This window comes from Martes martes (assembly GCF_963455335.1).
Source record: "Martes martes genome assembly, chromosome: X".
NCBI lineage: Eukaryota > Metazoa > Chordata > Mammalia > Carnivora > Mustelidae > Martes > Martes martes.
In genome coordinates, this window is record NC_137897.1 from 117546838 (window position 1) to 117559761 (window position 12924).

Below are 12924 nucleotides of genomic sequence, written 5' to 3' on the forward strand. Positions count from 1 at the left end.
TTATGAATAAAAGCATTTATGTTTACTGTCGGGGAAGGAATAACTCTGGCTATTGCTTCTGAGAACGGCGTTATCCAGTTAAAACTTTGGTTTGCCTATAATGTTCCTTTACCGTCATGTAGTAATTTTGGGCATTTGAAAGATTGCCTATTAAAGATTAGGTTTAAGATTGCTTTCGACCTAACTTCCTTTGCTTTTTGTCAAATTGATAAATATTGCTTATAGCATCAACATAAGTTGGTCTTTGCCCTGGACTACCTGCTCGTTTTGGAGATTCTGAACTGAGTATTTTTCTTCTTCTAATGTCCCTTTTCAGAGCAGAAGGAGAAACATGCGTGGAGTTTAAAGCCATGTTAATTGCCGTGGGCATCCACTTGCTCCTGTTGATGTTCGAAGTTCTGGTCTGTGACAGGATCGAAAGAGGGAGCCATTTCTGGCTTCTGGTCTTTATGCCGCTGTTCTTCGTCTCCCCGGTGTCCGTTGCAGCTTGTGTCTGGGGCTTTCGACATGACAGGTCACTGGAGGTGAGATTTTGTGTATTTAAGAATGTTTTAAAAAGTAAAATCTTTTGCTCTGTTATTGTAATGTAGATTTCTTGTCCTTCATTAGGAAGAGATAAGTCATTAACTCTAGATTATGGTGTGTAAGGAAACAAAAGCTGATGGGAATAATCATGGTTCTCTCTTTTGACTTAGAACGCAGGCTTTTCACCCAAACCCTCAGGCTCCATCCAGCTCCGTGGTTTCCCCTAGCCACCTGTGTGGGTCAGGCTTCTCCTGAGAAACAGAGCCAATGGGAGAGGTGGGGAATGGGAGAAGGGAGGGAGAGCGCGACTGATTACTTCTACGGAGCTTGGCTCACACACTTGTGGGGCTGACAGGTCTGAAATTCATGGGGCGGACCAGCCAGCAGGAGACGCAGCCTGAGTTAGTGCTGCCGTCCTGAGACAGAGTCTCCAGGAAACCTCAGGCCCTCTAACTCATTTGATGAAACCACCCAGAGTACCGAGGGTGATCTTTACTGGAAGGCAGTCCTTCCGCTGCAGTACCTAGACTCGTGCCTGATCCGGGAAGCGGTCCTGTGTGGGCCCAGCCAGTGGGCCCCCGCAGAGCCCGGGGTCTGGCGCTTTGTCTGCTCTCTCATTTGGCTTCAAGCCCGACGTAGGGCAGACACGGCTGAATACAGAAGCAGCGTGAGCAGCCCTAATACTAGGATCGGAAATGAGTGCAGGTCACATTGGCCGAGCCCTCACTGCGCCAGGCACCCGGCTGGTCCCTTCCCGCGCAGCAGGGCCTTCGTAGAGGGGCACCACCACCCCACGAAGCAGGTGCAGCGGCCGCCCCTTTTTTGTGACGGGGGAGGGATCTGTTCCTGGCCATTCGTTCAGGGGCAGGGCCAGCGCCAGGACCCCGCGTCCATCAACCTGACTCCAGAGCCTGCCCGCCGAACTGCCCGGAAGCTGAGGGCCCAAAGCCCTCTACAGGTGGGGCGAGGGGAGACCTGGATGCTAGGGAGGCTTTGTTCTCAGCTGAGCAAGTGACAGGCGGAGGAAGGAAAGTGGCTGTGGGGCCGGCAGGCGCCCGGAAAGAGGGCGGGTGAGAGAGCAAGGCTCCGTGGGAACCCATGCGAACAGGGCCCTGAGCGCCGGGACGCTTGGTCTTCACCGGGGAGAGGGCACAGGCACGGGGGTAGTGTGGCTGCTCTGCTACCATCTGAGCGCCCACTCTGCCCTCCCTGCCCTTTCCCCAGCCTTCCACACCCCGGCCGCTTGTCTGCAAGGCCCCTCTGGCTGCTTGCCAGTGGGAGGAACACCATCATGAAGGAGTACAGTTAAGAAAAAAGTTGTCTGGAAGATTCCCTGGGTGACAGTCAGGAGAGCGAGGTGGGGAAGCACAGAGACCCTCCTTGCCCCCCAGGCAACTCGGTACCTGTCCAGCTTCTGCCCGGTGCTCCTCCCCGCTGCAGGCAGACCGTCGCCCCTTCCTGTTCCTCGGTGCATTTGCTCCTGTGCTCGTCTGGTAACTTGGGCTCTCTCGTCTGAAAGAGAAAGCAAAATGACAGCAGCAAAAGCTTCTCAGTCCTCTGTTTGGCTCTTGTGCCTTTCTCGTCGTTTAAGAAAGGCTCCCTCCAGCAGAGCCCATCTGACCTCGGGCTCCCTGATCAGCCTCCCACCCGCCGGACACTGGCCAGGTGCAGCAGGCCCTCTCAGTCCGTTTTCTCTGGCCACCAGCCATGCTGTGGCTTCTGACACTGCTGGGCCTTTGACTAGACCGGCACCCTCTGCTTTGGCTCCGTTGTCGCTGCTGAGGATTCTAGGCTTGGGTTTTCTGTCCTCGCTGTGCCCATCTGTGAGCCACACTGTGGATGATGTTGCTTACTTCCTGGCTCGGCCGCCACTTCCATGCTGTCGTCTCCTGCACGCGGTCGAACGCAGATTTCAGTGTCAGCTCCAGACTCCTTCTCCAGTGTCACCTGAATCTGTATCTCTGGGCAGGTCAGAGGCACCATTTCCACCCGGTCACCCTCACTGTTCTCCTTTATGGCCCCGTTGCTCTGCATGGTTTCTCTAGCACCTGTGCCCATGAAGCAAAACCAAGCTTTAAAAATCCTTTGCAAAAGCTTACATTAAACAGGGTCACAGCGGCCACACAGTCCACATATTCCCTGTTTGGCCCAGCGCTTCTCAGTGAGGGAGGGACGCGCGCTGTCGGCCCCTTGGATAGGAAACGTTTTGTTCAACAGGACTGTCTCATGCTTGGCTGGACGCCTCTGCCTGACCTTTGCCGACTAAATGCTGGCGGAGGGGCTCTCCCCACAGGTGTGCGAGAGACCCAGGGGCACTGCTGCACCATTCCTAGCCTCTTCCCGGGCTGGGAGCTGTGTCGCCTAGGTCGAAAAGCTCCGAGAGAGCCATCTAAACGTAGTTGGATGGGGACCACGGAGGAAGTTTCAGGTACCTGTGAAAATGTGGAACTTTGTTTCTTAGGCTGTTAAAGTGTATGCAAGTGCTAGGACTACATTGGGCACGAAACCATCTTTTCCTAATGTGGAGTTACAAAATGTAAGTTGTTCATGGGGTCATGCTGGGTGTTCCTACCCAGAGGAAGCAACGTCGTGTCAGGAGTTGAGCTCCCTCTTGGTGCTCGTGTCCCAGGAGGAAGGGCGCCATGTTTGCTAGGGGGTGGCTGGGGGACAGGCCTGCGCAGAGACAGGAAGGAAGAGCGGGGCTTGCCCGTGCGCCCTCTGCAGGTGGGGAAGGGGATGGTATTTTCCAGGGAGAGGGACTCACGCATACAAAGGCGTAGAGGCAGAAGAAAATCCGTGTCACGCTGAGTGAACTCTGGTGACCCCAGTGTGACTGGAGCATGGTTTTGCAAGATGCAGGACTTCTAGAAATGGATGTTGGTGACAGTCGCACACCAGTATGAATGTACTTAGTGCTGCTGACCTGTCCAGCGAAAGATGGTTTAGACTGTAAGTTTTCCCCTGTATGTATTTTACCACAATAAAAAAAAAAAATTGCCTGGAGCATGAAGGGGAAAGGAGAGAGTGGTGGGAGTTGGGGGAAAGGAGGGCTGTAGAGAGGAGCTGGGCCGAGTAGGGGCCAGATCCTCAGTCCTCAGAGCATGTGCTGAGCTGCCCCAGGGCGCCATAGTGCCCTCCCAGGGCACCGTGGGATACTGGACATTTTTTTGAGGGAAAAGCTATACCAACCGGCAGTGGGGATACCTCCAAGTAGTTTACAGTTTTATTATTCAGTCGCCCTCCATTAGTTTCGGTGACAATGGAGAAGAAGCTGGGCTGTTGGCAGTTGCTGTGAGGAGGAGATAGTGCTCTGCAAGAGAACTGTCTGGAGAACAGCTCCTGAGGGTGGTGGTGTCTTTTTTTTTTTTTCCAAAGACTTTTTACTTATTTATTTATTTGTCAGAGAGAGGGAGAAAGCACAAGCAGGCAGAGTGGCAGGCAGAGGCAGAGGGAGAAGCAGGCTCCCCGCTGAGCAGGGAGCCTGATGCGGGACTGGATCCGAGGACCCTGGGATCATGAACCGAGCTGAAGGCAGAGGCTTAACCCACTGAGCCACCCAGGCATCCCAAGGGTGACAGTGTCTTAAGAAATGGTGCAGCACCCAACAGGCACACCTGTCCTTGGAGGAATTAGGTGTGGTTATTTAGGAATGAAATAAAAATCCTACTTTTCTTTTGATTTATGGGAGTTATAATTTTTTGAGATGGCTACTTAGGGCATAAATACTAAGTTTCAGTCTAATTACTTGACCCAGTGGAACTGTTAAGGATTTCTTTCAGCCTAGAGCCCTCGGCAAGAATTGCTCCCTCACAGAAATGCCCTGTGAATGGAGCACTGCGGGGAAGCTCTGGGCCGGATGCGATGGCTTCCTGTGATCTTCAGTTCACAGGCAGTGGCAACCCAGGGAGGAGCAGCGAGTGCTGCCACCGGAAGGAAGCCGGCCTGGGGTGTTTGGGAGCAGGGAGCCTTCCAGAGTGGAGGCCGGGAGGCTCGTCGAGGGGCCGTTGGAGGCGTTGTGTGGGGTGGTGAGGAGAAAGGCCTGATGAGGCAGCTGTCGTCGGGGTGGTAGAGAGGACAGGACGTGGTGGCTGAGCATGCAGGAGTGGGAAAAGGAGTACAGGGTGCTCCCGGCCGTGTGGCTCGGGTCCTGGGCTGCCACGGTGCCTGACAGCAAGGTGGGAGGCTCTGAAGGGAGGGGGGCAGGGTAAAGGTGCGAGGGGCTGAGGGACTCAGTCTGGGACCGGCTCTGGCTGATGCACGTCTGAGAGATCCACCGCGGGAAGGCTGGGTCAGAGACAGAGACGGCTGGAGCAGCCCGCAGGAGGTCCCTCGAGCCGGGGCTGTGGACGCAGGGCGACCAAGTGAAGGCCTGTGTGTTTGCGTCCGTGTCTCTCTAGTGGGGACAGAAGACCAAGTTGAAGGCTCTGGGGGGCCCCGGGGTTCAAGGAGAGGAGGAGACTGAAGAGGAGCTTCAAGAGCAGCAGGAGGAGGCGAGACCATGCGGGGCTCCTGGCAAGAGATGCCGCGTGGGTGCCCCGTAGGGTGATCTGACTCAGGTGGTCTGTGCCATAGAGGTTACTGTCGACCTTGACAAAGCAGTTGCTAGTGGTCGGGGCTGGAGGCCGGATCGGGGTGCTGGGAGCTCGGAACGCCAGGGGAGGCCGCAGGGGCTGGTGCATCCACGCTGTGTCGCGGAGCTTGATGGCAACAGAGTGCTAGGGCCGGGAGGGGCCGTCGGCTCCGGCGAGGGATGGGCTTCTTTGGTCTTGGGGTTCTTTTGTGTTTAATGGGAATGAGTTGAACTTGTTTCTGTGCTTCTGGGAGGGATCAGTGGAACAGGGGTTAACGATGCAGTAAAGAATCCATTATTGATGTCTTGATGGGACACGGTCCTCGGGTCCTCGAGGAGCCAGAAGGGAAGGCTTGGAGAGCTGAGCCCCAGGTACGAGAAAGAAGTGCAGGTACGGAACAGGGATGGCTGTGGGGAGGGGCAGGAAGGACACTGACGGCGTCTGCCGCGGATCGCCTCTACCGGCCAGCTCGGAAACGAGGTTATGGTTCGGGAGAGCATGAGGGGCAGGGCGGCCGCGAGGCAGAGGGGACGAGGCGGGAGACCGGCTGGCAGGCTTCTTGCTGCCGCTGTGTCGCTTCACTTGTCTGGTGTGGAAAATCAGGAGGTGCCAGTATAGCTTCATAGGACTTTTACCGTATTATAATTTGCATTGCCTCTTAGTGTGTTAGCCAAATAATTGCAGTACTGAATACAACTTTGACTTTGTTTAACTGATTCTTCTCTTCATTTTTAGTTAGAAATACTGTGTTCTGTCAACATCCTGCAGTTTATATTCATTGCCTTAAGACTGGACAAGATCATCCACTGGCCCTGGCTTGTATGTAACTTTTTAAATCCTTAAATAAACTTTTCTTTTTTTTAATTATAAAAGTAATTTGTGTTCATTGTAGAAAACTTGGAAAAGACAGGCTTGGGTAACAGAATGATAATCCCCCATAACCCACGGGGAGAGAGCGCGGCTAGTGTGCGGGGTTCCCTGTGCCGGACATTACTGCTTCTGGAGGGCAGCTGAGCCCGTGCTATGCGCGCACCGTTATGGGTGCTGCTCTCTCATCCTGACACATCGTGAGCAGCTTCCCCTGGCAACTAAAGGTCTTTATAAGCATAACTTTTAAGGTTTAATTGATGCAATATTTTTCCAATGCATTTACCAAGCCATCCCCTTCTGAATATTGAAGTTGATACTAGTGTAATTATAAATCATGATGTAACATGTATTTTTGTGCCTAAAAATCTTTGCCTGGTTTTTTCATTGTTTTCTTAGGAAAGACTCCAGAGACAGTATTACTGGGCCAGAGGGTGGGAACTTTTTGAGATTTTGAAAGACAGACTGCACTCCCAACTTGCTTTCTAAAATAGTTGTGCCACTGTACCCTCATGCAGAGGGCGAGGTCTAAGTCCTGCTTAGAGCCTGTGGCTTCAGTTCCTGGGCGTTTTTTTGAAATTGCCTGCGTAGATGGATAGAGGGGGGTAGTGGCTGGAGGTACGTACATGGCAGGCTGTGGCCAGAGAAGCCAGCAGCACTTGCACTTCCGCCACAAATGCCTAGAAGGCAAGTGAGAACCAAAACAGAGGAGGCACGTGGGCTCTCAGAGGGGGTCGTGTTGCGGTTTGGGTTTTTCCCCCCTGCTGCTTGGTATGTACTTTTGCATATAAGACATTTTCTGTTATGAACATGGTTTACCCTTAAAAAAAAGTACCAAGTATAGCAAAAAGAGAAGATACTCATTTGGTGATGGGGAAGAAAATAAAGGAACATAGTCACCGCCATAATAAATGAAGGCAGAACTCATCGCCTCTTCCCAAAGTCTTTGATAAAACAGCCATAATACAAAATGTTTGGGTACCTGCCCTCCATCTTTAGGGTGCTGTATCTGGAGAGGGGTAATTGGGTACAGAATTTTCTGTTGTGATGTGAAGGAAACTAATCTGAGTAAGACCAGCGTTTTAGTATAAGGTGCAATCAGAAAAAAAAGATGAGGAAATATGAATGTTTTCTGTAGGTGAGCGGAGAGATTTTTCCAGCCCCAGTCCTGGGCAGGCTCCAGCAGATGGAACGGTCTGATGGCATGCTTCTTGCAGTGATCAGGAGAGACCGAGGGAGGCCACTGTGGTCGGTGGGGGGGGGGTGTGCTAAGTGAGCACTGCTAAATGAGGGGCTCAGGGAAGAGACCCTCTGTAGACTACAGCAAAACCTACCATCAGGAACTCCAGGCTACTCAGGAGGATTAACAAGCACATACCAACTCAAGTCATAGGTCTAAAAACAAAATGGAAAACCAAAGAACTGGCTGAAGAAAACATAGGAGAATATCTTTGGGAACCTAGAGTTAGATGAGGAATCCCTACAAGTGGCACTAACAATAAGGTCCATAAAAGAAGCTTAGAATTGAAATGAAATGAATGAAAAGACAGGCCACAGAGTAAGAGAAAATATTCGCAAAGCACGTGTCCAAAGGAGGACTTGAATCCAAAACATCTGAACTCTCAAAAAGCAAACAACCTAATTTTAAAATTGACAGAAGACTTGAAAAGACAATTCACCAAAAGGATATACATATGGCAAATAAGCGCACGGACAGGACATCATTACCCAGTAGGGAAAGGCAAATCAAGGTCAGGATGAGGTCCTGCGAGATGCTCATCAGAAGGGCAGAGCTTAAACAGGATGCAGGGCACAGAGGAGGGTGGGAAGGGATGGGGACACTCACACGTCGCTGGTGGGGATGCCGAGTTGGAGAGGCACTTGGAGAAATAGTTTGGCCATTTCATGTGAAGTTAAGCACGGAGTGGACATAGGATTTCGCAGTGCCAGTCCGGGGTGTGTCCCCTAGAGGAATGACGCTGTCCGGCCACACGAAAACCCACGCCTGAGTGTTGGTGGCAGCTTTAGTTGGGACAGCCAAAAGCGGGAAAGCACCCAGATTTCCTTCCGCGGGTACTGGACACACAGGCAGTGGTGCCCCCACCCTCTGGAACGCAGTGGCGGGGCCGTAAAGAGAAGCAGCCTGTGGTCCCATGCAGCAAGGGGGAGGTACGTCACAGGCCCTGTGGACGAGAGCAGGCCGTCTCAGGAGGCAGCGCTGTGCGATGCTCTGGGGATAACACAGCGTAGTGAGAGGCGTCAGTGGGTGCCAGGCGTTGGGGGTGGGGTGAGGGGATGATGCCGTGAAGGACGGCACAAGGGAGTCCTGTGGGTGAAGCGGCTGTCCTGTGTCCTGCCTGGGGACACACAGCTCTGCACATGCATGTGTGAAAGGTCATAGACCTGTGCACCAAGAGAAGAGTCAGCTTACTGTTTTATAACAAGACAGAGGGATGCCGGACAGACCCATGGGGCAGCCCAAGAGGGAGAAAGATTACACAGGGGAGCCGGGGAGGCCCAGGGCTTCTCCGGTGTGCTCGTGTCGGGGTGAAGCAAGGTGTTTCTGGTGCGACAGCAGCAGGTGTGGAAGTCGCCCAGGCGCGGTGGCTGGGACTGGGCGGCAGAGCCCTCGGGGTGTCCATGCGCATGTGAGTGGAGGGCAGCCTCGGCCAGGGTGGCCAATAGCTGCCGAGAGGGGGTGTCAGGGTAAGGTGGGGTGAGTGTGCAGGGTGGGGGCAGGCCGCCCTGTTTCCCTTGGGGTCGAGCCAGGTGCAGGCTGAGTGAGGTCCTGTCCTAGGAGGACAGCTGCCAGGCTCTTCATCCTGAGAGTGGCCCACAGCAGAGCGTGTCTAGGAGCAGGTGGTGGCCCCAGACCGTCCTTGGTGCTGTCCTGAGGGCTGTGGGGCGGCGGTCCCCGTTCGCACGGGCACCATCTTAACTGCAGGCATCTGCCGAGGGCGGGGCTGTGCCAGCTTTCAGGTGCTGGGCACAGAACGTTCAGACTTGATTCTCTCCTCCTTCCCTCAGGTCGTGTGTGTCCCTCTGTGGATTCTCATGTCCTTTCTGTGCCTGGTGGTTCTCTATTACATCGTGTGGTCTGTCCTGTTCCTGCGCTCCATGGATGTGATTGCAGAACAGCGAAGGACGCACATAACAATGGCGCTGAGCTGGATGACCATCGTCGTGCCTCTCCTGACTTTTGAGGTGAGCTTCCGGCCCTGAAGCCCACCCTGCCCGGCGACGGCCTTCCGAGGGCCCGGGAGCCCCCGCACGGGAGAGGGAGAATTAGAGCGGCCTGCGTTTGGGGCGGCGCGAGAAGCAGTCCGGGAGCCGGCGTGCAGCGCCTGGGCCGGTTTGCCTCCGGGAGGAGGGACTTGCTGGGTTCTCGTATTGAGTTCCCTGCGGACTTAGAGACGGGCACGGTTGCCTCTAGAACGAACCCCACCCAGCAGGAGCTTCCCGTAACAGTCCTGGTGTTGGAAACTTCCCGAGTGCACAGATTTTACTTCATCCTGGAGTGGGATGCGTTTGTCTTGTGCTTCCCCCCAGAATAGAGGGTTTCTCTCGTCTCCTGTGGAACCGACCTTTCCGCTCATGAGACCCGACGAGGGAAGGGCGGACTAGCCTCAGACGCTGTCCGTCCTCAGATGCCTTATCAACAGAACCTCAACTATTTCTCTTTCCTTAGATCCTGTTGGTTCACAAACTGGACGGCCACAACGCATTCTCTTGTATCCCGATATTTGTCCCTCTCTGGCTTTCCTTGATCACTCTGATGGCAACCACATTCGGACAGAAGGGAGGAAACCACTGTACGTACTCAGCACTTCAGAAGCCCCTGACCTGTGTGTGTGTGTGTGTGTGTGTGTGTGTGTGCCTGTGCCTGTGGCCCCAGTCTATGACAGGATGAGCCTGAGGGTCCCAGTTAAGGAGGTTGCCCAAGGAAGGCCTGGAACCTTCCAAGGGAAGGGTGAGCTGTCAACCTCGCTCTCCCTGCCCTGCACTGTGACCTCCCTAGTGGTGTACTCTGCCGTCTGAGGTAGGGCTGACCGTGGCAGGTAGCCGCCCAGCCCTGTCCCCCCTGCTGCAGTGTGAGGGTCAGGACACCTGCTTCCTGGGGGCTCCCAAGGATTAGATAAAAATCCACATTGCCCACCAAACCCCAGGAGTGCTCTTAGGGTCTGCGTCCTGCTGGCTCTCCTCAGGGACATTGTTGACATCACTATGGCTTGTGAGTGGTGCCCTGCTTGCCCTCTCTTCTCTCCACCTGCGTGGCGGCACATTCGGTTTTGAAGTGACCTTTGACAACGCTTCCTTCCTCACTAGACCGTAAGCTCCTTTGCAGGTAGCTTCAGAGCATGCCATTCTGGAAGCCAGGGAGCTGGGGGGGGGGGGTTGTGCCCTGGGAGAGCCAACACTGAGGTGATGGTTCCGTGTCAGAGAGAGCAGGAGCAGGCCTCAGACGAGGAGCTTTGAGGGGCCCTGTGAGCTCAGGCTGCCTGCTGGCCTGGACCAGCGTGCCTGCCAGATGCTGACAGGAGCCCCTTTTTTGGTTATCATTCTTGCCCTTCTTTGTCCTGTGTGAGCATGCCCCATGTGGGGAAGACGAGAGCAGGCTGATGTGGTTTAGCTGCCGCAGGTATCCGTCCGAGACGTGCTGCAGCCGTCCCATCACCGGCGCCCCCGTCAGAGGGCCCGGGAGGCCTGTGCCTGAGGGCACCCCCCTCCCCTGATCTCTGGGAGGGTCACAGTGCTCCCTGGGGTCGCGGCCCGTGTGGGAAGCCCACTCAGAGAGCCAGGGAGCCACAGGCCTTTCTTCTTCCCTCAGTGGGTACTCAGGCTTCGCTCGATTTTCGTTGCTAAGGCAGCGGGAGAAAGCGTTATGTTACACGAGCAAAACTTCACGTTCACGAAAGGAGAGTGACAGGAGAGTCAGTGGAGGCCAGTGTTTGAAAAAGTGCATCCTTCCTTTTCAGGGTGGTTTGGTATTCGCAAGGATTTCTGTCAGTTTCTGCTTGAAATCTTCCCGTTTTTGAGAGAATATGGAAACATTTCCTACGACCTCCATCATGAAGATAATGAGGAAACGGAAGAAACCCCAGTTCCAGAACCTCCTAAAATTGCTCCAATGTTTCGGAAGAAGACCAGGGTGGTCATCACCCAGAGCCCAGGGAAGTATGTCCTCCCACCTCCCAAATTAAATATTGAAATGCCAGATTAGACACACTCCCTCGAACAGAATGCAAGTGGGCCGGGACGCACGCTGTCTTCTACCCTCCTCTGCCTCTCCGTTTACCCCACCCAGCACTGGAACTGGAGCGGGGGGCTCCAGGCACTTCCATCTCATGCCTTGTTTGCACTCAATGCCTCCCAGTGACTCACCGTGACGGGACGCACACAGGGCAGGGGACGGGCGCGCGCAGTGTGGGCTGGCGCGGGTGGGGGGGTGGTGGTGTCAGCGGCTGTGGGTGTGATGGAGGGACCACGGGCGAGAAGGAGAAAGCGATCCCCTCGGGGCAGGCGCCTCAGGAGCTGGCTTGGCTCTGTTACGGATGGCTGGTGAGGCCAGAGAAGGAACTGGTTTTCAAAGTGCTAAAATTCCCATCAGAAGTGTTCTTTGAAAATGTTTCTTTAAACCAGGCTGGCCTCACCACAGAGCTTCGCGTCGCGGAAGCTCCAGGGCCCCTTGCACCCGCACCGCCCTTTCTGTGTGGCTCCTGCGGGGGGCGCTTCCTCCCCGGGCAGCGCGGTCCACAGTTGTTAATGGCCCCGTTGCTGAGCCCTTTCTAATGGAGTGACTCCGTGCCTGTATAGTATTTATACAAATATTTTAGCATTGTAATATACCGTGTCAAATCCTAGTTCTGTACAGTATATTCTGTTAAAGTATTTTTTTACGAGCTTGTATTGGAGACATAAGGTGTTCTGTTGCGGAAGTAGAAGTTGCTGGCACACCTGTCCCGCCCGGGGGTGTGATGCCGTCAGGGCACATCATCATTTCCCCCTTGAGACCCGTACAGTAGCTGCTGCCGCCAGAACAGCCACAAAAAGCAAGAAATGGTCTGGGCTTTGCCTACGCCCTGGGAGTACCGGCTGTCAGACAACAATCACGCGTGACCTGAAACTAGAAATGCGGGACAGAGTGGCTGAGACTGGGAACAGCCACTGGAAGGGGGAATTAGTAAGGTCTGAGCCTTGTGTCTGCCCTTGACAGACAGAAAGGTCCCAGACCTTTCTTGAGGAGAGCAATGGCTCCCAGGGTGGCGAGGTTGCGGGCGGAGCCCTGAGTCAAGGCAGAAGCAAGCCGCCCTCCAGGCTAAGAGCCTTCGGGGAGAACAAGCAGCCCTTTGTTCCGGGAGGGAAAGGGAGCACCAACATTCTCACCCAGGACGAGAAGGAAGGGTTTAACATGTGCAGCTGCTGTTGTGGCTGAACCGGGCTCAACGGGTGTCCAGCACACACACGTGCGTGAGACCACCTGGCACGGGCTCCCGTGAGCCTGTGGTCTCTGGGGTAGAGGGAACGCTCGGGATGGCGAAGCCTTTCCTGCTTGGTGTGGAACAAATGTAGCGCAATCCACTATTTTTCCTCCCTGCAGCTGTTCAATAAACTGGTTCCTCCTTTTCCATGGTACCGTGTGCATCTGACTTTAGATGTGGTTCAGGCCACAGGGATGCTCTCAGCCCACAGGGAAATACCCTCTAGTGGCTAAGGGAGGCCGGGGCGCAGGGGGGCGGGAGAACATCTCTAATGCACCTGCAGGGACAGCCTGAACACGGAGCTTGTGGAGGGAAAGACGGACGCCCTGGAGCCTCGCCCAGTGGCCTGGGACACCCCTGCCCACACCGCGACAGCTCAGGAGCCTCATGACACTACTCTCGAGCCCCAGGCCAGTCTGAAGCCCTGACGGGCACTTGTCACGGTCCCGAGGCAGCGCCCGGTGACGAGAGCCGCTGGTGCG

At 54.7% G+C, this 12924-nt stretch overlaps 1 protein-coding gene across 2 annotated transcripts in view; it reads left to right on the forward strand.

Moving 5' to 3' along the window:
* The window catches only part of TMEM185A (transmembrane protein 185A), a 34839-nt gene extending 22246 nt beyond the window's left edge, over window positions 1-12593 (forward strand). Inside the window, exons 3-7 of one of the 2 annotated variants that reach the window (XM_080795880.1) lie at window positions 317-524; window positions 5832-5915; window positions 8991-9167; window positions 9652-9775; window positions 10940-12593. In XM_080795880.1, coding sequence (XP_080652006.1) covers window positions 317-524; window positions 5832-5915; window positions 8991-9167; window positions 9652-9775; window positions 10940-11184 — 838 coding nt within the window. In that variant the 3' untranslated portion in view covers window positions 11185-12593. The remainder of the gene's footprint in view (window positions 1-316; window positions 525-5831; window positions 5916-8990; window positions 9168-9651; window positions 9776-10939) is intronic. The other variant, XM_080795881.1, reaches the window with a different exon arrangement.
* The last annotated feature ends 331 nt before the right edge of the window (window positions 12594-12924 follow it).